Raw genomic sequence first — 24,759 nt, forward strand, 5'->3', positions numbered from 1 at the left:
GATGAAAGACTAACTATCAGAGGTATTCTCGTTGTAGTAAAAGTAACGAAAACTTGTAAACATGCCTTGACGGAAAAAGAAAAAAAAAAAAAAAGAACAAAGCATGGACATTATCGTCCTCATCACGTGTGAGTACTTTGAAACTCACCATAATCTCTACATAATTAGTTTTTATTAACCTGAAATGTGAAAGTAATTTTTAGCAACCAACAAAAGTTGGTTGAAAGTTATAAAGAGTTAATAAAATGAGAAAGTCTAATATGACTAAGACGTTATTTATTTGTTTGTTTGGAATATATAAGTAATTGCATCGTACGGCGTACTTAGTTCTTTGAATAAATGATAAGCATCTCATAGAAGTTCTTTACTTTTAATTCTTTTGAGCACTCTTGCGAAAATTTATTTTAAAACCTTACTCAGATTACAGAAATCAAATATGACTAATTTTTATTAAATATTCTGAATTACATGACAGCCACGTAGATAGGTTTAACAGCTGGTTTTTGCCTCCATGGATACTTTGTCGCCACTATAAAGAGGGTCATTTTCACTTCCACAAGTTCTTTTAGTTCTCTTCTGACGAGCGCTGAAATTGTAATATTAAATTAAAATAAACATAACTGCTAATATTTCGTTTTTACAAATATATTTATTCCTTTTCATGATTATCAGCATACCTCTTGCGTGTCTATTCACCTGTAAATTTATGAATATATTACGTACTTGTAATTATTTGTAATTTTTCTAGACTAAACTTGATAATACTTGGTTAAGTAAAAGAATGAAAAAAATGAGTGCATCAATACATGGGATACGTGTGCAGATAAATGGTTGGTAAGACTGATGGCTAGATAAATGTCTGAAATAAAACATAAGAAAATTGATGAGCAAACAGAATAACGTGTGCAGATTGATAATTGAGTAGATAATTAATGGATAGGTTAAGTGGGTGGGTGAGTGTGAATACACTGAGCAGTAAACATGTACATGTATATGGGGTGTTTAGTTTGACCTTTAAACTTACCTTATATATAACATAGGTTAATAAAGGATTTAAAAGAATAAGCAACGTTAATACTTACTTATTTGTTCTTAAGTTCAAAGTGACCGATGGTGCCTTACCGCTGAAACACCACGAGCAATGTTAATGCTATAACCTAGTCATGCATCCTATACAGCACAGAAAATTTTATTATTTTAGTAAGCAAAAGATGAAAAGAAAGGATAGAAAAGAAAACAGTCTTCACATTAGGGAGAGTGGGTAGGATTATTGACTGAAAATAGAAATAACACTATATAACAAAATTTTTACTTTTTCTTGTTCCTGGGCAGAAAGTGTTATTTCCCAATTGCTTATGCCTAAAGTAAATCGAAAAGACCTATTTTTCTCTTCAAACTTTGCTTTTGTGACCTGTGTAATGTAATTTTTAAATTTACTCATTTTTCCAGAACATTCCAGGTAGATTCAGTGCTGAGAAGCTGATAGAGAATTTTCTCGAACTTACAAGAATTTTCTAGAATGTTGTAGAACTTACGAGAATTTTCAAGAACCTTTAAAATTTTTCTAAAACTTTCCATAGTAATATATACACGGGCTCACCGCTTCAGTTTAGTTCTAGCTGCCTAAGTGAACACATAGACCTATCTGATTCTATTAGAGATGTCATCAAGAAGCTGTAAGCATTCTCCAAACGCATTCTGAATGTATGTGGCAAATTTATCAAGACAAAAACGAAAAAGTACTCTGTGACAGCATCTGCTAAAATGTGTGAAGCCTACAAGGTATATTTCGACATACCTGTCGGGGATCAAGACAAAGACAAACCCTGGGCAACTCATTTTGCTTGCGAGCACTGTAAAAAAATAACTTTAGAAGGTAAGACGGACAATTTTTGCTTGCTTGAATGGTAAGATTTTATATTATACAAATTTTATGCCTTTTAAAATTTAAATATATTTTAATTTATTTTTTTAATTTCCAATAGTATAGAAAAAATATCACATATAAAATATTTTGCATGAACCTCTTAAACACTAGTTTTGGATGAAATAAATTTATTCTTCATAATAACAATTTTATTTTTCTCTTTTGCAGGATGGTACAGAGGGGGAAAGAGAGACGTGAAGTTTGCTATTTCAAGAATTTGGCGTGAAACCACTGACCACTTAAGCAATTGCTACTTCTGCATGGTGGACCCTTCCAAACGTCGGGCTGGCAAGAATGCATTTGCTGTCATGAATCCGGACCTTCCATCATCCATCGCCTCAGTGCTACACTGCCCTGAGCTTCCTGTATCCACTTCGCCAGAAAAAAGCGGCCATCCTCAGACGAGATCAGCAAATCAGAGGAAGAGGTAGACGTTGAAGATCCAGATTACAATTTCAGAGGTGCAACTGGTGAGAGAAACCCATACTACTCCAACCAAAGTGCCTTCAATGACTTGATCAAAGATATTGGTCTGACAAAATCGAATGCCGAGCTTTTGACATCTAGGCTCAAGGAGTGGGATTTGTTAGATGAAAGTGTTCAAGTCGCAAGTCACTTCTAAACATTTTTGTTCAACTTTAGTATAAATACATGTAAATCTTGATTCATATGTTGTTTTATTCAGACCTTATGTAAATGGAAATGTGCAAATTTACCCGTTTTTACACAGAAAATAGGCTAATTTCTAAATTTCATTATCCAGGTTACAAAAGCAAAGTTTGAAGGGAATAATGGCCATTTTCTGTACTTTTACAACATAAGCAATTAAGAAATAACACATACTATCCAGGAATAAAATTTGTGTTATGTAGTGTAATTAGTCTGATGAGTGTGTGAGTAGTGAATGATTGAACAAAACGATAAGTGAATGTGGGCATATCAAGATAAAAAGACTGACGTTTAAGAAAATAACTGAACAATAGATCGTTATAAATGTTAATAACTATACAAATTAATGAATGAATAGATATGAGGTAAGACGGATATGGAAACTGGTAAGAAAAATCTTGACATGAATGCACGTGAAAATGTATGACTGATGAGCAGACGAATAACTGAATGTGTGCAGAATTTTTTTTATTGAAAGGAAAATTAGGCTGGTGATTGATTAATGGAATAGATTAAAGGTAATCATATCTGACGGGATAGCAGAATGGGATAGGACTGTAGGTGCAAGCTTTACAGATCAAGGAGTAGAAAGCAGTCTACCAGGTGTACCACTGATAGACAGACTAACAAGTTTGTTTGATAGTTACAAGGAATGATGAGGTGGTTAGATGAAAAGTCTAATGGGTGGATGAATGTCTGTGCAAAATGCTTGTTTGTTTGTTTTGTTTGTTTTTTGAATTTCGCACAAAGCTACTCGAGGGCTATCTGTGCTAGCCGTCCCTACTTTAGCAGTGTAAGACTAGAGGGAAGGCAGCTAGTCATCACCACCCACCGCCAACTCTTGGGATACTCTTTTACCAACGAATAGTGGGATTGACCGTCACATTATAACGCCCCCACGGCTGAAAGGGCGAGCATGTTTGGCGCGACGGGGATGCGAACCCGCAACCCTCAGATTACGAGTCGCACGCCTTAACACGCTTGGCCATGCCGGGCCATGCAGAGTGCTTGGTCAGTGAATTGCAACATTAGATGGTTGTACAATTAAATCTATCAGTTTCTAAGTGATAAAGTAAAATTTCAGTTGAAGTTTTATTCAACTTAGAAAGTTGAAATAGTATTTTGTAGAAATTAAAGACTTTCTACGTATGAACTACATAACCATTTAGACATTTTCGAAACAAACTCCAATTAAATCAGTTCAATACTTACGTATTATCGATTTCATTCATTGGAGTAACTTTAATATATTCCACGTATAATCTAGGTTTTCGGAACAGTATCCAAGTTAGAGGGTTAAAAATGGTTGAATGATGTTTCCAACTAAAGCCAATTTTAGTGATGTCACCAATATATTTATCAGTTGTAACTAAGTAGGTGTACTGGGCACCATGATAGAACTCCTCCAAACTAAAATATATATAAAAATACCAGCCAGTATGAGTCGTAAAAAACATATAGGTTAGTTGGCTAAAAATATTTTTTACTTCATTCTTAATAAACACTCTTTCACCATCATCTATCAATAACACAACGGTTCAGATTCCGGCCATGAACTAGCAACTGTATGATAAAAAGTCACATGTTTCAGTGTGATAGTGAGTAACATATAATAAAATATTACCATCCTTAAAGATTTAAGAACAAAATATGCTATATCATACCGAACCTCTTAAATGTATATTTTCAAGATTCCGTATTTCTTTGTATACTATGCGAATACCACATATTTCACTTTTTTTGTAATAAGAACTTAGCACTAAGCAGTAGTTTTATAAAGTTCTAATTCAGAATATGCTGAATCTCATCGAAATTATGTGCTAATTCTACGCTAGGTATTACATTTAGAGCAGGATTCAGCCAAGAGGGCTATCTACTGTTTCGTGAAATAGTTCTATTCTATTCTGCACTATATTGTGTGTTTTTCATACGACTTAGCGAATGTCACATGAAGAAAAAGTACTTCTTATCCTGTTTTGTGATTGGTCAACTGCTGAGGGAAGGGGGGGCTATAACAACAATTTTGATGTTGCTTTTAAACACTTTTTTTTTAACACTAAAGAATTGTTTTTGTTTGTTTCTTTAATTTTGCGCAAAGCTACACGAGAGCTATCTGCGCTAGCCGTCCCTAATTTAGCAGTGTGAGACCAGAAGGAAGGTAGCTAGTCATCACCACCCACCGTTAGCTCTTAGATTACTCTTTTACCATAACATTATAACGCCCCCACGGCTGAAAGGGGGAGCATGTTTGGTGCAATGGGGATTCAAACCCACAACCCTCAGATTACAAGTCGAACGCCTTAATCCACCTGGTCAAACACTAAAGGAACCAAGCCGTTTATGAAGCTATTTAACTATTTCTCTTTAATTATTTCACTACTGACTGTTTGAGTTTATTTTTTCACTATTACCAATGTCAATAACTTTCGATCCATTTTAAAATAAATTTATTTTCAGCTTCTTTTCATAAATCTGATTTTTTCTTCATTTTTATTTCAGTAAAGTTTGGTTTTCCTTTAGTTTACTTCAATGCAGTGGTGCTTCCGTTCAATAAAATCAACCTTTCTTTCAGTTAACCTTTCGTTTTCTTTGTCAATAAAGTATTCGTTTACGTTCAACACCACGTGCAGTCTTGTCTCATTTCACCAAATGATCATTATACCTGTTTAACCAAATACTATATCAGCGAATCTGTCAATGTTGCGAAGATCAGATAAATGTACATTTGGTCTTTCACTATAGTACCACATTTAATAAAATATTATATACTATATTTTATTCTACTTGCTTGTAGTTGTTTCGTTTTACATATCCACTAGTGATTTCTAATGTGTGTGAGATCACGTGCAGTTGCTCTAAGTAATACTCACAGAGCAATTTCACTTAAACAAGTGGGCCTGGCATGGCCAAGCGCGTAAGGCGTGCGACTCGTAATCCGAGGGTCGCGAGTTCGCGCCCGCGTCGCGCAAAACATGCTCGCCCTCCCAGCCGTGGGGGCGTATTATGTGACGGTCAATCCCACTATTCGTTGGTAAAAGAGTAGCCCAATAGTTGGCGGTGGGTAGTGATGACTAGCTGCCTTCCCTCTAGTCTTACATTGCTAAATTAGGGACGGCTAGCACAGATAGCCCTCGAGTAGCTTTGTGCCAAATTCCTAAACAAGTTGAAGTAGGATACAATAAAACTATTCTAAGAAACAATTGATAGTTTCGTGGCTGAGCCTGCTACAAAAAGTGACATCACATCTAAGACTGAATTATACATGATCTTAACTGAATTTAGTTCATTACAAATTTGAACTTTTGAAAACAGTATAAAATTTTTGTTTACATACAATGGAAAAGTTGTGTATTTGTTGTTTGCTTACCACATCTGTTTGAAACGTACTTGTATATTTTGGGTATCTTAGACATTCATAAATCTATAATTAAGTGGTTCTACTGTTTCACATTTTGGAAGAGATTATTAGATATTATTGAAATTAATAATTTGCCTTACGCTTTTAGTAAACTTTATAAAACAGCATCAAGATAAAAATAAGATTACACTTCTAAACTATTACGTTACCGTACAATTTGACTGACTGAAAAAACAACATTATCATTTAATAAAACTTACAAAGCAGTTTTGCCTTAAAATGTTTAAACATAGACTATAAATTTCAATGCCATGTGTTTTACATGTAATAAATTTCTCATTAAATACTAAATTGAATTTTTTTTTATTTTATATTTCTGAACATTAAAAATCGATTCATTCTCACTCGTCACTCAGAGTAAAGTCCACGTCTCCTTCATCACCCTTCAAAGACAGATACAAGTGACCCCGCTCATCCCGGCTCTTGCTCGGTTTGAATAACTTCATAATAACCTGGTAGTGAAACACTAATAACAAATTGGTGATGTGTTACAATACGTAAAATTGGTCTTTTGCTTAAATATACATAATACTAAGTTTAAAAGATAATACAAAGATACAAAGTTCAAAATATAACCTTGTAGATGTATACTAGAAAAAAGCTTGTAATAGGTAAGAATACAATTTACCATCGACATTTCCAATAATACTATTTATGGGTGTTCTAAATACTTTACTTCTGTTTCAAAAATACAAATTAACGCCAGGAAATGGCGAAAAAGTTTGTCAATTTGTCTTCCATAATTTATTATTTTGCTTTTCTGTACATCATAGATAATTCCAGAAAACTCGTAACGGGAGGCAGGTTAATAGTAAAATTTCTCAGACATGATAAACGCATCTCTGAAACCAACGTCATTAAGAATGTAAATAATTGATGTGATTACAACCAAATGTGAACTAAAATAACAGGTGTGGCTGGCATGTCCTGCTGGAAAGGGGCTCGACTCGCAATCTACAGGTTAGGAGTTCGAATCCCCTCACATCGAACATGCTCACCCTTTCTGCCTTTGGAGTGTTATAATGTAATGATCAGTCTCACTATTCGTTGGTAAAAGAGTAGCTCAAGAGTAGGCGGCTGGTGATGATGACCAGCTGCTTATCTTCTACTCTATCATTGTTAATTAGGGACAATTAGAGCAGATAGCCCTCTTATATCTTCGTGCGAAATTCTTAATAAATAAATTCAAAACTAAAAGTTTGATCACGTAATAACTGCAACATTTTAAATATCTTCAATGATCTCAATAAGTTTGTTTGTTTGGGAATTTCGCACAAAGCTACTCGAGGGCTATCTGTGCTAGCCGTCCCTAATGTAGCAGTGTAAAACTAGAGAGAAGGCAGCTAGTGATCACCACCCACCGCCAACTCTTGGGCTACTCTTTTACCAACGAATAGTGGGATTGACCGTCACATTATACACCTCCACGGCTGGGAGGACGAGCATGTTTAGTGCGACGCGGGCGCGAACCCGCGCCCCTCGGATTACGAGTCGCACACCTTACGCGCTAGGCCACGCCGGGCCCATCTGAATAAGATTAAGATCGGAATATCTCTATGATACCACAAAATATCCCTCTTACCACCACACACACACACACACTTTAAACTATGAATGCATTATAAAAGTGATAGTTAATTTCCTAGCATGGATGGTGAGTAATAGGGTGCTTTAAATTGTCTGCCTTCCTTTTAGTTCATAAATAATGACAGCAGCAGTTAAGTTCAATGACTCTGCTATAATCACAAATAGGCAATACGTAGATTCAATGTATAAATTAGTGGTAAGTAAATAAATAAGTAAGTAAGTAAGTATAAATAAGTAGTGGTTTTAGGCATTTTATGTTTTTGTTCAGTTTACTCTAATACGACCCGGCATGGTCAAGCGATTAAAGCGCTGGACTCGTAATTTGAGGGGCGCGGGTTCAAATTCCCGTCACACCAAACATGATAGCCCTTTCAGTCGTGGGGGTGTTATAATGTGACGTTCAAACCCCCTATTCTTTCGTAAAGAGTAGCCCACGAACTCTTTCAGTCTTACACTCCTAAATTAAGACGGCTAGCGCAGATAGCACTCGTGTAGGTTTGCGCGAAATTCAGAGAAAACAAAATGCTTCAATTCAACAGATATTCTTACTACGTTATTTCGACATGGAAAATATTTGATTTATAATATACTGTTTGCTAGTAGACGCTTAATGTTCACTTGGTTAAAAAAAATGTCCATGTAACTAGCACAGCTATATTTCTAATTTCGTAGTAATATTCGACAGTGTAGTATTTATTATACCTGTCTTGTCCAGAAATAAGGATTAGTTCCATTTCTACAGTCGGTGGTTTCGTAAAATATAACTTGATATTGTTAAAAAGTACTTGAATATTGTTGTAAGATCAAATGGGGCATCAGCCTTTAGTAAAGAACTCCAGCACTGACCCCTGACTTTTAGAATGTTACATGCGTAACTTACTTATTTGACTCGCTGGTTAGGCAAACTACATATATCTCACCCTACTCAAAGAAGAAACGTGCACACACTTACAGCAGAATGGAGATAATCCACTTGTTTTTATGTACATTTTAACTGATTTACTATCATCCTTGTGAGCTTTGAATGTTTCTGCACGTAAACCCATTACGGCACAGCGACTTCCATCTACACCACAGTCCACACATCTACCTTGTAGGAAGGTTTCCCAGTCCTGACAGGCATACCCGACAGGCACACAGCGGTGAGAGTTGATACTATGGTGAAAAAAGTCCACTGCTCTTTGGTGGTTACAGCTCACAAACCGTCGCATTCCTTGTTAAGAAAATATTATATTGAGATACATCGAATAATGACAAAATTCAGATAAGGTAGCACTGAAAATTGTTTCAGATTAGCTGTTTAGTTTCCACGTAATTAAATGAATGCTACACATCTTTAACAGTAAGTATCGTCAAAGAGTAATAGCATCAAAATTATTCTTTAAGAAATTGCGAAGTGGTAATTTCTAGTAAACCTTAACTCTGCCTCTAGCTTTATATGTATTTTATACCCTTATTTACCATGCATGTTATTTATACTTCTTATAATTTACAAAATACGTTGATGCGTATCTATTTACAACAATTGTTAACAATTTCTCTTAATATTTGAAATACAAGTTAATACATTTCAGGTAATTTTCAATAGACGTTGACGAAACCTGAATCCATTTGCAACTTATATTAACAATATTTCTATTAATGAGCTGTTCGTGACCGAGTGGTTAGCATGTTAGACTGTGTAATCGAGGTTCTGTCGTTCACACCTTGCTACCGTCACTAAAGTTATTACACTCCGCAGTTTGAGACCATGGATGACTATTATGATGATGATCAAGTCCCACTATTTGACTGCCGGTATTGATTAGCTACCTTCCCTTTAGTTTATCACTTCACTGCCCTGGTCGTTTCCAATATAACATAGTGCTAACTGTAACTGTTGGCAATATATGGTGTCTCTGACCGTAATAATTTGTAAAATATGTTAACACTGACTGTTATCTTATAATATATATCGCAATATAAAATAATGTTGTCTCTACTAAGTTGTTATATTTTAAACACTGCCTCTAGCTACTCGCTACACAGAGGTTAAGTACCTTATATTAAAACGATTTTAATAGCGCTGCAATGTACTTTCTATTTAGAAACTCATATTGATAAGTGCGTCATGCTCAAATCACACTCCTCTTCCCTGTTACTTTTCATATACTTCATTTAGCATACGAAGATAACAGGCTTTCAGCACCAGTTTCAATTGTGGAATCGCATAAAATTCCATGAACGCTGCGTCCCGCAATTTCACAAGCAAGTCTTTATATAGAATATCATGAACACCCGTTCCGTTTCCCAGCTGCTTGAGGTATCCCACAGACACAAAGGGCAAGTGAAGGCTTTTGCCATCATCTCTTGTGTTCGCAAATTATCACCTATTAGAAACTTCGTTCTTTGTTTAGACCGGCTGGCATATGACTTCTTGTAGATCTTTTAAGGATAGTTCTGGTAGACCAAATTCCTTTGTTTTATAAAGTCATTCAGTGTAAAAGATATCCACGTCTGAAAAATCTAAGTCCTAACTTTGCACTAATAAAATGAAGTTATGACACGTGCTATCCATCGCACCTTTATATTGGCTGTGGTTGTTATGTGCTCTGTCGATTTGCATATTTAAAAAGTTTTAATATAACGTACTCAACCTTAATTACGTAGAACTGCATGCACAGAATTTTAGACCCTAAGGTCCAAGGTTCTTATCCTTTAATCGCGAAACATATTGCGTTCCACGTTTGGGGGCCATAGGCGTGTTATGAAAGTGGTGTTCAAATCCCATTATTTGACAAAGTATCCCAAAACTTGGCGAAAGGTTGTATTTTATATATTTCTTCCCTTTAGTCCATTATTTTGAAACCAGGGACAGCTAGCGACAATAGACTCTTCGCTAATATTTGAAACAAGCTGAATCAAACTACATCTATTTAAAAATATATATATTGAAAAAAAATTTTCAAAATAGGAAGTAAATGTTGGGTTGGCTAATATCAATCCTTCAGAAACAATGCAAACAACATATTAAAGATGGCATTTCCCCAGACACACAGTATATTAGCAGTTATAAAAGTGTATATTGTGTTTCTCTCGATTTTAAAAGACTTAATTTAATTCAAAGCATTTCGGTCTTACGTATACATATAAGACGTTAAAATATAAATATTATCTTATTGTTTTGTTCTCGGCTGTAACATGAACTTATTGCCTTAGAAATGGAAAAAAGTTCAAATGATAAATCATTGTTAAGAGTAACTTTCGTTACAAAATAATGTTGCTTTAAATAGTAAAGTATGGATGTTAAGTTTGAAATGGTACGCCGTATTTCTTCTTTCAGTAGGAATTTGTAACTGTTGAAATAATTTATGGTGATTTACGTCAGTAAATAAAATGTTATTATACTTGCAATGCTGACTAGAAATGAACACCTTCATGAAGAATTATTGTTTTATAAACGTGATTTCACAAAAAAAGACCCAATGTTTCACTCAAAATACTATTTTTATGCAATGATAACTGTACCTTTTTTTATGTTTCACCTACATAAAATAAAACTTCCTAGATTCCTACAATAAAGAAAGCTTCAAGTTTATCATGCGTTTATGAACATAAAAATTACAGTTGTTCTCTAAAATTTTTAAAAAGGATGTTTATAGGTCCTGTTAAATTGTACTCAAGTTTCCGGTTGTTTTTACCTTCATTCAGACCGTCAATAATAAAGGAAAGAATTTGGTCACTTTTGCAACCTGGTTGATTGGTTCCATCATTGGGGAAAAAATCCACGTGCCCAACTGTTTGGCTCATTCCCAATCCTATGTGAAAAACAAAAATAAAAATATTGAGAAATTTGTATTTAAAGTTTGCTATTTTTTATCAATAAAGACAATATTTGTTTCAAAATGCGTACTCAGGCTCTTATGCCTAATAAATTCGAATACTTTGACTTAGCATTAGCCAAATAAAAACAATAGTATCATTTTGGCTAAAGAAGAAAAAAAAGTTATGAATTTTTGTCTTCGCAGCAAAAGGGATCTTGTGAACAAGCACGGCTTCGTCAGGTCTACTCTGACCTCTACTGACATATTTTGAAACTATAATCCAGTTAGACCAACGATCATATTGATATCAAATATATCTCATATATTTAATTACTTATACTTTTGCTTTATCCGTAAAAATTATGAAATTATCAGATGAATAACATTACGTTTGTGAAAAATTTATCGGTTGTGTGTCGGTTAGGGCCGCTCGATTAATAATCTGAGGGTCGGTGGTTCGAATCCTCGTCACGTTAAACATGCTCGCCCTATCAGTAGTGAGAGCTTTATAATGTGACGGTCATTCCCACTATTCGTTGGTAACAGAGTCGCCCAAAAGTCGGCAATGGGTGATGATGACTAGGTGCCTTCCCTCTAGTCTTACACTGTTAGATTAGGGACAGCTAGTGCTGACAGCTCTCCTGTAGCCTTTCGCGAAATTCAAAATAATCAAACCTAATTCAGATATTTTCTTGTAACTTTTGGTGTGTGCTAATATCTTATTAATAATAAAATTATATTTTATTGTTACAAAATTAAAAAAGAAATGTTTCTCAGTAAGCTGGGCCTGGCATGGCCAAGCGTGTTAAGGCGTGCGACTCGTAATCTGAGGGTCGCGAGTTCGCATCCCGGTCGCGCCAAACATGCTCGCCCTTTCAGCCGTGGGTGCGTTATAATGTGACGGTCAATCCCACTATTCGTTGGTAAAAGAGTAGCCCAAGGGTTGGCGGTGGGTGGTGATGACTAGCTGCCTTCCCTCTAGTCTTACACTGCTAAATTAGGGACGGCTAGCACAGATAGCCCTCGAGTAGCTTTGTGCAAAATTCAAAACAAACAAACAAACAATTCTTAGTAAACTAAGTAACAATTTGTCACAAGTGATTATACACCCTTGTGCAAATTAATTTAAACAAGACGGAAAATTACGATTTTTAAAATTTTTCCGTTTTATTTCTGAGAATCCAAAATTTACTCACAAATTAATACATTATATTACCGCCTTTATTTTTTAGAAGACCATTAATTCGCTTTGACATTGATTTCACGAGTTGACTGCAATCTTTACTAATTTTTGGATCGCGGTACCACACCTCAATTATGGTCTGAATTAGCTTATCTTTCGTAGTACAGTCTTTTCCCCCGAAGTATTTCTTTACAAATTGCCCAAAGATTTTCAATAGGATTTAAGTCCGGAGAGTTTCCAGGCCAGTCCAGCACCTTTATTCGCGTTGTAGTCATAAAATTCTTCTCAAGTTTCGATGTGTGGCACGGAGCTAGTTCTTGGTGAAAAATGCCAGATCCATCTGGAAATCTCTTTTTCAATTCTGGAATGACTCTTCTCTCCAAAACTTCGATGTACTGTGGCCCTCGCATCATACCTTATACGATATGTAAGCCTCCGACGCCATAGTAGCTGAAAAAGCCCCAAAACTTCTTCTTCAAGGGATGTTTTACGAACTGATTGATGTGAGATTCTCGAAGTTTCTCACCTAGAGATCTGCAAACATGCAGACTTCTTTGACCCTGTACGAAGAAATGTGTCTCGTCACTGAATAACACCTTCCTCCATTGTTTTTGCGTCCAGTTCTTGTATTTCAGTCCCCATTGATACCGTTTTTTCTCCATTGGGTTGGTAAGAAGTTGTTTTTTGACTGGTCTCCTTGCCCTTCTGATGCAATTCCGAATGACGTAATATTCCTCAAAATTTCGTCATATATTTCCAAAAAATAGATCGACCGTACTGCAAAACATAGCTAATGACGCCATCTGTGTGAAAAAATGACTATTAAAGGAAATCAGCGAGTCTAGCCAGCCTACACCGGCCGCCATGCGGAAAATATTGTAAAATGGCCATTTGTTTCAATTAATTTGCACAAGAGTGTACTTTGAAATGTTTTAAATGAACAGTTACTTACCCATCAAAAAAATCGTCTTTGCATCAGAATGGATCACGTCAACAAACAAAGCATCTGAAGGGTCTATTCTGACCTCTACTGGCATATTTTGAAAGAATGGTTCAGCTGGATCAACAGCTTTGTTAAAAACAAATAATATTTCTTAATTACTTATCCTTCTTCTGAGATCTGAATGACATTTTCATTCTATAATAGGTGTTTCAGGTCATTTTATAAAAATATAGATAATTACGAAATACTGTATCAAGGTTCATTTTACATACACAATACCCTAGTAAGCTCTTAAAAGTTAGACAATTGTTTAGCCATATAGATTCGAGAAACAATCTCAAGTTTAACTACCGTCTGGTTAATAGTATAGAATATTTAGTTAAGATTAACTATAACAATTTTAAATTACTTTTTAAAAATATGTGTAATGTTTAACACAAATTGATGGAGTGTAGTCATTTAAAATTAAAGTCAGTTAAAATTTAATTGTGTACTGATAAAGTAACAGTTGTCACTTCTAAACGGAGCCGAAAATTGAAAGGAGATTATAAAAAAAAAAAGTTAAAAGTTAATTCCGTGCTGATAAAGTAACAGTTGTCACTTCTAAACGGAACCCAACGTTGAGAGGAGGTCAGAGGCGCTCGGGTCGTAATCTCCGGGTCGCGGGTTCGAATCCCCGTCTTTCAACTGTGGAAATGCTATAACGTTACGGTCAATCCCACTATTCGTTGGTACAAATTAGAGGTGGGTGATGATGACTAGCTGCCATTCCTTTAGTCATACAATGCTAAATTAAGGACGGCAAGCTTTGTGCGAAAACTCAATACCCGATCACTTCTAAAAGTTATCAGAAAAATACTTTAAAATGTATTAGTTGCATTTTTGACAGGGGAAATTCATTTTGGAATAATTTATCGTTCAGTCTGAAGAACCTTAGGACATGTGCGTAAACAAAATACTACTAATATTAATAAGATTCTATGTCTTATTGTATATTCATTGTCACCTGTATTATTATATTCATTCCAATAACGTGATAACAAGAATAATATATATAATTTAGCTGGTCACAATCTACCTTGTGTAAAATTATTAAATTTTATTTACCATAAGGTGTCCAAATAAAGGTTGTATGAAGTTTACTAAATAAAAGTTGTTCTTATTTTTAAAAATTATTGAAATACGGCTTCCAGGACCATTTTTCATGTTTCAAAATATATTTTGGGTACTTGTTTTCTTTTATCCTAGTGACTAAGTCTTATTGTGCTTAGTTTTTGGAATTGTGTGAGTGAATTTCTGTATTTATTATCTGTCTAGTTATCTCTCTAGTACGATAGACTTTTAAATATTTCGATTGAGCCTCTGCATTTCTGATCTTTCTGACCATTTGTTTCACGTGATAGGTTTTCTTATAAATAGTTGGTTCAATAGCATTTATTCTGAAACCTTTTGTTTATGTAACTAACTAAAGTATTGGTTTTATATATGTGTTTCTCGATAGAGAAACTTCATTAAATGGTGAATCGTATATACGTATTAGAAATTATTCTTTATATTCCTGTTGTGTGGCAAATTAATACTTTGTTTTGTCGTTTTGAGAATATAAACAATTATTGCAGTCTCGAGATTTTTTAATTTTCATACCTCGAAATCCAAAAATGAATTATTCATATAAAACATTAAATATCGCATTTCATATCATTAATATATGTTATACTTATTTATACAAACTCTCTGACATTGAAATAAGTATATACAAAACACTAAATAAATATTTGAAAGTTTTATTTGTTTGTGTTTCTTAAAATTACGATCTTGCATGTGTAAAATTGTTAACTAACAATAAGATAGCTAAAATCTTTCAAACTAAATAATGAACATCACTTTAATCTGTTTTTTAAAAAGACAGTTTCAAATTATGTGATCTTTAATTTTATAACCAAAATGGTATGTTCATTAAAATTGTATGGATCCAGCATTTATACATCAAATATTAATACTATACCTGTGATACGACCTAACCGATTCAGTCGTTCACCGGCATATCCTGCAATATGAGAACCCAAACTGTGCCCAACGATATGGCAGTCTTCTGGCTTTAATGCAGCCCATTCCTATTAAAATTTAGAATATCTGGTTACAAACTTATAACTGTACCCACACACACAATGTAATGAAAAGTAAACTATTTTTCAAATTTATGTGTTTTTTTATTGAAAGATGTATGTTTAGGATCTCAGACAAAGCAAACGACTACAGCAATTCATACACAATGTATTTGAAGACCAGGAACACTAGATTTTTCTATGATATGAATATGTAGATATTTATAACATGACGTTTATTTTCACTATTAATTGTTACAGATAAAATATTAAAAACTGATAACTGATCCATAATTATTATTAATTTTTGTTACAATTGTCAACATTCGTTTCCATCTAGGAGCTACTTTCTGTCGGTGTCGTTATAAATTTTCAGTTCAACGATACTTTAAGAATTGCTATCTAAAAACAGAACCTTTGTATATATCTTATCTTTAAATGTTACTGCAACATAATATCAGTCGTACTCATGTCTCACTCATTTTATCTTTCAAAGAGCATAACATAGCTAAATTATTGCATCTCATTAGCTTCTATTTTGGAGATTGTACAATAAATTTGCCATCTGTTGGCTCAGCGGTAAGCTTGTGAGTTTATAACATTACAAATTGGAGTTAGACACCTTTGGTGATTACAATACAAATATCTCACTGTATAGACTCTAGCTTTAACACAAACAAATAAACTACATATTCAACCATTCAATATTTGAAGTTGTACTCTTTACAAAATCATTAAATATATTTCTAATAAAATTAATTTTTTTTACTTCTCCTGGAAGCTACTCGTTTAAGTGTTATAACATATTATCAGTAACAATAAAGTAAAACAAAGCTTATTTGAAGTTTGTACGTTAACTATCTTATCAGAAATTTGGGCCCGGCATGGCCAAGCATGTTAAGGCGTGCAACTCGTAATCTGAGGGTCGCGGGTTCGCATCCCGGTCGCGTCAAACATGCTCGTCCTTTCAGCCATGGGGGCGTTATAATGTTACGGTCAATCCCACTATTCGTTGGTAAAAGAGTAGCCCAAAAGTTGGCGGTGGGTGATGATGACTAGCTGCCTTCCCTCTAGTCTTACACTGCTAAATTAGTGACGGCTAGCACAGATAGCCCTCGAGTCGCTTTGTGCGAAATTCCAAAAACAAACAAAAACAAACTCTTAGAAATTTGAAAGTACATATAATACCAGAGAGTTATCGGCATTCCATGAAATCCTTGAACATTAAACCAAGGGAGTCTAGGAAGAAAAACACAACTAGACAATATCTCTTTTTATTTTAGATTAATAAAAACTTAAAATGACTGCCTTCTTTTGGCTCTTGGCCCGGCATGGCCTGGTGGTTAAGGCACTCCACTCGTAATCCTAGGGTCAGGAGTTCAAGTGCCCGTCACACCAAACATGCTTGCCCTTTCAGCCGTTGGAGAGTTATAATGTTACGGTCAATCCCACTATTCGTTGGTAAAAGAGTATCCCAGGAGTTGGCGATGGTTGGTGATGACTAGCTGCCTTCCCTTTAGTCTTACACTGCTAAATTAGTGACGGCTAGCGCAGATAGTCCTCGTGTAGCTTTGCGCGAAATTCAAAGAAAACCAAACCACTCTTTTGGCTTAATGAAAGCTTAATGGCAACAATGCTAGAATTCGGGTTAATTCACTGTGGTGGATAAAGCACAAATATCCCACTGCATAACTTTGTGCTTAATAATAAATAGGTACAACACATGTTAAATAATTTGATTGGTTTTCTAACAAAAATCTCACGTAATATCCTAAACAACAAATTTCAGCCACCCGCCAATGTAACACAGTTCCTGAATTTCCCCTCATTATCATCTCCCTTCCTTTTATGGGTTCGCAGTCCCTACCAATTAAATGACAACTCTCTTCCATGATTAGAAACTTCTACCCTTAAATTCAACTTAGAATAATGAACAGACCCAGCCTTCGCATTAAACACCTATTTCAATGCATGAAATCTAAACTAAAGAAACATAAACTTCTACGTTCATGGTTTGTTCTGTGACTGTAAGATCATCTACATTGGTAAAGCGAAACGCCACTTAAAGACTAGAGTATGTGAACATTTAGCAGTATCTAACAGAACCAATCATCCATTACTTAAACCCAGCCATTCACCCGTTCGTTCAGATTCTAAAACCACAGTTCACAATATTTCATTTAAAGATTTCTTTATTATCACCACCTGAAGATATATACCTTGACTTCCACATTAAAGAAACTCTACTCATAGCTAAAGACTGCCCGACCCTTAACATTTCACAAAGCTCTTTAGATCTAAAATTGTTCTAAATTTCCACATTTAATTCAGCTGTTATATAAATATTATTTTATCCGTCTGTTTACCGCTTTTATTAATCTACTAAGTAAATTCGTGATTATGTTCTTATATGATAATTTTATTAATAATCATCTTTATAACACGATTTTCAGATTTCACTGATGATGGAATAATTTATTCTAAGATTTCGAACCTTATAAATAAAATGTTTTATCAAGTATTTTCATCTTCGTTATTAAACTTCGTTTTTCCCATCATGAATCCATTGCTAGGCACAATATTTTCTTACAAGAATAAATGTATTGATAAGTTGACGATACATCTATATTCAAATTCTTTTACTTGCTACTAGTAATTACTAGCCGGAGAGAAATTGCATAACTGTATTTCCTGATTCATTCTTTCTTATTTTATTGTTTTTGTTGAGTTGCTCACAAACCTACTCGAAATTGATCAACACATTATAGCACTCGCGACTTGTGAGTCAAACGCCCTAACCACCATACCAAATTTTATTGAAAAACCAACAATTTAGCAATTGTTAGATCTCTAAGTGCAAAAAAAAATGGATAATATACGTTGACCAATAATATTTTTAAAAAGTTGTTTTAAGCATAAAGTTTTGGTTTGTTTAGATTTTTGCGCAAAGCTACGCGAGGGCTACCTTCGCTAGCCGTCCATAATTTTGCAGTGAAAGACTAGAGGGAAGGAAGCTAGTCGTCATCATCCATCACCAACTCTTTTAACAAGGAGTGGTTGGATTGACCGTCACATTATAACGCCCCCACAGCTGAAAGTGCTTGCATGTTTGATGGAATGGGATTGAAACCCGTGACCCGGGCCTAAATGTAAAGTAAATAGATATGTATACATTTTTCATGAAAGGATTAAGCAATCGAACAGTAAAATCTAAGCAGCTGTTACATGTATTTACGTTCTTCTCGTTTTTAAGATAATAAACTTCTGCATTGTAAAACATTTTGGTAATAATGACGTTAAAGCATGAGAAGGTCAACTTAATCCTGATGTTTGACAGAGAAGGTTGGTCTCGGTGAAAGATTGCTGCCGAATTTAATGTACACAATCCAGAGAGCGAGAAAAACATCATTTGCAGTGCTGTTGAGAAATTGTTAACATAATTTAACATGACTGGCAGTGCTGACTATTGACAATGACACGAATACGCTTCGCATTGTTAAAAAAATGGAAAGGACATCTCCAAATTTGTTGCGAATCACTAAAGACATAGTGTGGAACACATTCTGTAAAATTCATTGAAGAACCTATGGTTCCAAAGTTTTCAGAATTAGTAATGTCTGTCTTAATGACAAAACACTGTGTGTGTATAGGCATGTGTATGCACATATCACATCTTATTCTCCAATACAATTACCCCTTGTCGATTTTAGTCTTATTTCGAAACACTAAATCCAGTCGAGTTTCTATGATAGCTCAGTTCTAGGTGTAATTTTCTGAAGTTAAACTCCAGTCAGAGAAACGAACAGTTGTACTGTGTCATACTTTACTTTGTGTATGTGGAACTGGTTTGTGAAAATCATATGAAGCAGAGATACTTCTGACATTTTACGATGAAATTTTATGATTTATAAGCTCCAAATATGGTGAATAATTTATATTCAATTGTGGCGTTTTTAACTCTTTTTCTCTAACCTAAGAGAATCAAGACTTGTAAAAGTTTCACCTTAGATTTCTGTACTTTTCAAACTTCTGACAGTGTGCATAGCTTTCTTTTATAAATTACATACAAACTATCATAACTTTATTGCAACTTATTTTCATTTTATTTTAACGAAATAGTTTAATTTATCAATCTTTACCACCGTACTATAAGTAGTTCCTCTGCTTATCTCCAGAAAATAAATAGTTTGCTGTTGCTTTAACTTCCTAAAAAGTCTTGTCTCTTTCATTCTAACTAAAACAAACCAGAATACCTATTATTATATTTATTACGCCCACAAACAAAGTTACTGTATGCTAGGTTTATACTTGTTATACCTCATCTTAGCTCGATCGAGATTAAAAATCCGTGTAATTTCCTAAAATCTAGTCATTGTGGAAGTGGTTCCCAACTCATTCTTTAGTTTTTCTAAACTGTTTCTTTTCTCCTTCCAAATACTATTCAAGAGGTGTATCTGCAATCATGACAGAGAAGAGCCATTTTTTTTAAGTATTAGAGCAACGCATCTTAAATAGACGCATAAATGTTCTTTATTTTCAAATGTTAGTATTCTTCAGCGCTTTAACAGAGTCCCAAAGCTATAGTCACCGAAATGACTGAAATGCGGCATGGTCCACCAATAATTTCTGATAATTTCAATCGTTCCTTTGGAAACCAACTGAGGCCAAGGTCATTAAAATAAAATTACTGACAAGGGGTTTAACTAGTCTTAGTTACATCGAGATCCTTTGGACTGACTGAATGAGAAGTTATGGAGTTCTACAGCCAATGTTTCAGAAGACCAACAATGAAGACGCACTTTAATATCACCTAGAGACGAGATAAGATGTGTGGACAAATTGATTAACCCAAATTTACACATTAAATGATGTTATCGACCATCAGGTGCCATGCTTTGATCTACTCTGGTTTAGGTAGGAACCTGCTTATCAATGAAGAAGTGTTAGTGCCATGGTACGTGTAGTAACAAAAACATTGTGTTTGAATCGTCTGAGGAAGTTAAGTCATTGCCATGATGACAAGCTGCTCGAGCAGATGAAAATGGAAGTTTCAGACTCAAATAATTATTTATGATAAACATTAATAAATTTGTATTAATCAAAATGTTCATATCAATCAAGCATTATGTTAAAAATAATAGTTTCAAAAAATTCGACAGAGGTCTCTGTATATTTGTAAAATATTAAGTAAAATCTTTGTCATTAGTGTAACTGTCTTGCCTATACAGTACGAAATTACCTTGGGAAAACTGATTTTAATGGTTACTGAGCTCGGCGTGGAAAAATAACTCATGCTGTAGCATTTTATTTAAGGAAATTTGAAAATTCAGCAGTACTTTCAAACAGAGGATAAAATATTCTCACGAGTATTATGTGATAACAAATGTAGAACTTGAATTAGTTTAATGCTTTTTTTTTTATGCTGCCCATACGTAGGTGTGAAAGCAATAAAGGTGAAGCTTATTGGTACTATGCCCTCAAAAACTACATTAATCTAATATTGTATTATATGTCCAGCGTATTCATTAACGTTTCGACTGAAGACGTTTTGGTGTCTTTTGTTACTTTTCTTGTACAATTCAGGGAACTATGTGTTACGCTGTTTTCATGATACCTAAGTACTAATCACTTACCTTGTTGATAGAACAGAACTCAGTCACTCTATGTAAGCAAACACATGAATGGAAAAGTTTTGTATAAGTGATATTAATGTCTGTCTAAATTACTATAAAAGAAAAAACATTTTTTGAACAGTATGTGTATGTGTGCATTATAATTTTGAGAAAACATCAGCATAATTGGATTGTTGGTTTCTCTAATCAAACCGTATGCTGAACCCTGAACTCTTCATTTGTTACAGAGTAGGTTGAACAGTGGTTAGAAAAATTTGGCTCCATCCCTCTGTGACCTCTGTACTTCACTTTCAAAATCAGAGAGCATGTTTTAAATTTTGAGCAGAAGGTTTGTCTTTGAATTTCGCATAAAGCTACATGAGGGCTACCTACGCTAACCTAGCCGTTCCTAATTTAGCAGTGTAAGACTAGAGGGAAGGCAGCTAGTCATCACCACCCACCGCCAACTGTTAGGCTACTCTTTTTACCAAAGAATAGCAGGATTAACAGTAACATTATAGCACCCCCACGGCCAAAAGGATGAGCATGTTTGGTGCAACGGGGATTTGAACCAGCGACCCTCAGATTACGAGTCGAGCGCCATAAACACCTGGCCACGCCGAGCCTGAGCAGAAGGAAAGGATCAAAATCAGGAAATATAACAATTAAGAAGGTGCCAAGAAAACAGGCATCGCAAGTAAAATCTTTGCTTCAATAGCGTGGAGAAATTAAAACATCAGTTTACCAAGCATTCGGGAAAGGATCATTGAAAAATGTCCTAAAGGGCCTTAGTCAGCGCTTCAATTGGCAAATGATGTCAAATCTTAAAGAGGAAAAACAGCTTTCTTAATACCAATAGTGATATAAAATAACTATATTTGTGTGCATATAAATATTATGTAATACGAAGTACCTCTAATCTTGATATTAATAGAGCGATTTCGGCCCCGACAACACGGGTGTTAGCCGTTGCTTGGTAATAAGGTAACTTGTTTCCTCCACTCCAGTCAACGATTATAACGTTGAAATCTCCAGAAAGAAGAAACTCGTCTTTCATATCCTATACACAAGGAAAAATGTTTTGATGTTGTTGTGCCTCTAAGTGTTACGTAACTGAAAAACGAAAATCAAATAACTAAAAGAGAATTACTTAGAAAATTAAAAGGTTTAAAAATAGTTAACCTGACTCTTCTAAAACATTTAGTTAATATATTTTGAAAAATAGAAAGAAGAAATGTGTTTTTTTTCACATTTTTATTGTTTACTATTGTATGTGTTTTCAAATGCAAAGTGAAAAACATATTGCATATAGATTTCTATAATAGTAAATGTACAGATTTTTAAATGGTATTATAATATTTCTAATATTAAAAAACACGATAGAAGACGTATACGTTTTGAATATAGTAACACTACGCTCCAAAATAACATATAAGTTCTTATATATATATATATATTTAGATTTACCTTCATCCAGACTCCAAACAGTTTATTATCGATATAACCATGGACAATAAACTTGGTTGGGCGATTTGCACTGAATTCAGACTTCAGAACCGAATTTTTATCTGAACTTTTTAGCACCCGCTCATCTTTAGAACGCTCCCTTGTGTATAGGTTAAACTGGACATTAATGACTTCTCGGTCATCAGGGAGAACACTGACTGGCCGAAAGAGTGGGTGAAAAAACACACCACCAGTCCCAAAACATCCGAGTTCATCAATGCATTTTATTTTCTCTCCATGGAAAGTTTCTTTAAAAAAAATTAAAATATTAAGTATTACAAAACATGAAAATATATTGTAACTTTGTAACTATTTACCAAATTATTCATTAAAATTTGTCCCCTAGTGGCACAACGGATTGTCTGCGGACTCACACCGCTAGAAACCCGACGGTAGGCGGAGCACAGATAGCTCATTGTATAGCATTGTGCTTAATTCAAACAAACATACATTAAAATTTATATTCTTTATTTATTCTACACGTATTATTTTCGGACTTATTAAATGATTTCGAGAGGTTCTTATATGAAAGTTCAGCGATATGACGCAATATAATATAATGTAAATTATATTGAAAATGAACAGTGCCAACACCCTTGAGCTATGGAAGATTTGAGCTTACCACAAACACGTATTTGTGTCTACAATTCAAAAAAGTATATAAATTCAATGAGCTGTAACCCATTACAACTTATCACAAATAGAATGTGTACTAGCAATTTCTTTTCAATTATTATGGAAAAATATCTAGTCCTCCTTTATATATGTATGAATAGTCAGTACCATTTAAACCAGTTCAAAATTCAAATCAATTAAGCACAGAAATACTTTTTATCTTACTACTTTTGATTATAAAAGAAAAACAAGCTTTTACCGTTATTTTGATAAAGTTTATGGAAATCAACCGCTGCAAGCCCCTGGATCCATATAGTAGTGAAAACTAACAGGAAATTAAAGTGTAACCATTGAGGTTTCAGCATTACTTGCAATAAAGTATACGTCGTCTATCTGGAAGAATGATTTAAGCAAGAAAAGGGGTTTAGGATGACTTCTATTCCAACACTAACGATTCTGTCATCAAACGTCTTAGTTTTAACGAAAGTAACTTAAACGTACCATCAACGTCACATGCGAGACAATTTATTAAGTTTTAACGATTATCATAATCAAAGCAAGATTAGTACCATATGACAGATTCTCACGGATACAGTTAAGCATTTATTACTAGAGAGTAACGATGGAAAGTCGTGCTAATAATATTTTACACAGTTCTTTAACGTTTTTCGTTTTTCTTTTAAGATTTGAATATCTGTCGATACATCGAAAGATACACAATGATAAAAACAATGTTATTTCGTATACATTTAAAATACTTCGTGACAAATACGTAGCTCTACCAAAAATATTTATATAAAATATTACTAATTTAATAAATTTTTAGTTTGTGACTTCTTTATCATGTGATGATGTGGCTGATCGTTGTGTTCTTTACGTGCTGCGCTCAAATTCAAAATTTTATTATTGGCCGCACTTATAAATTTTCTGATTCTACTGTTTCCATATAAACATCTACACATGTTTTTATAAAACACTCAGAGGAGTTAAAAATCAATAAAAAATAATGAGCTTCGGAAACTTTTGAAATTTAAAGTTTTACATTACTGTGGTTAATCTCACTTTAACAATAAAATGTTCCATATTCTGTGGTACCTTTAAAATGTTTTTTTCTCCAATCGATTATGTTCATTTTGGTGGCCAAAGTTATACACTACTAATTAACATTACATTTTTCTATAATAACTCGTGGCCTGGCATGGCTTAGCGCGTTAAAGCGTGCGCTTCGTAATCTGAGGGTCGCGGGTTCGCGCCCGAGTCGCGCCAAACATGCTCGCCCTCCCAGCTGTAAGGGCTTTATAACGTGACGGTCAATCCCACTGTTCGTTGGTGAAGGAGTGGCCCAAGAGTTGGCGGTGGGTGGTGATGACTAGCTGCCTTCTCTCTAATCT

The 24,759-nt window shown here is 34.4% G+C and overlaps 1 protein-coding gene across 1 annotated transcript; it reads right to left on the reverse strand.

The window, feature by feature from the left end:
- Nucleotides 1–360: 360 nt before the first annotated feature.
- LOC143244843 (pancreatic triacylglycerol lipase-like) lies at nt 361–23,857 on the reverse strand. Its single transcript, XM_076490241.1, has 10 exons — nt 23,628–23,857; nt 22,715–23,001; nt 22,161–22,307; nt 15,536–15,644; nt 13,540–13,656; nt 11,282–11,398; nt 8,554–8,814; nt 6,360–6,480; nt 3,809–4,006; nt 361–586 (listed from the first exon to the last, which is right to left on the reverse strand). Exons 1-10 carry the CDS (start codon nt 23,731–23,733, stop codon nt 490–492), a joined length of 1,560 nt encoding a protein of 519 aa, XP_076346356.1. The 5' UTR covers nt 23,734–23,857; the 3' UTR covers nt 361–489.
- Nucleotides 23,858–24,759: the final 902 nt, after the last annotated feature.

The sequence above is a fragment of the Tachypleus tridentatus genome, chromosome 2, assembly GCF_004210375.1.
Source record: "Tachypleus tridentatus isolate NWPU-2018 chromosome 2, ASM421037v1, whole genome shotgun sequence".
Taxonomy (NCBI): domain Eukaryota; kingdom Metazoa; phylum Arthropoda; class Merostomata; order Xiphosura; family Limulidae; genus Tachypleus; species Tachypleus tridentatus.

Coding starts and splice junctions, on each gene's coding strand:
- LOC143244843 (XM_076490241.1), bottom strand. CDS start 23,733: ATGCTGAAACCTCAATGGTTACACTTTAATTTCCTGTTAGTTTTCACT. Junction 23,002..23,627: donor TAAACTTTATCAAAATAACG/GTAAAAGCTTGT, acceptor TTTTTTTTAAAG/AAACTTTCCATGGAGAGAAA. Junction 15,645..22,160: donor TATTAATATCAAGATTAGAG/GTACTTCGTATT, acceptor AAATTTTAATAG/GAATGGGCTGCATTAAAGCC.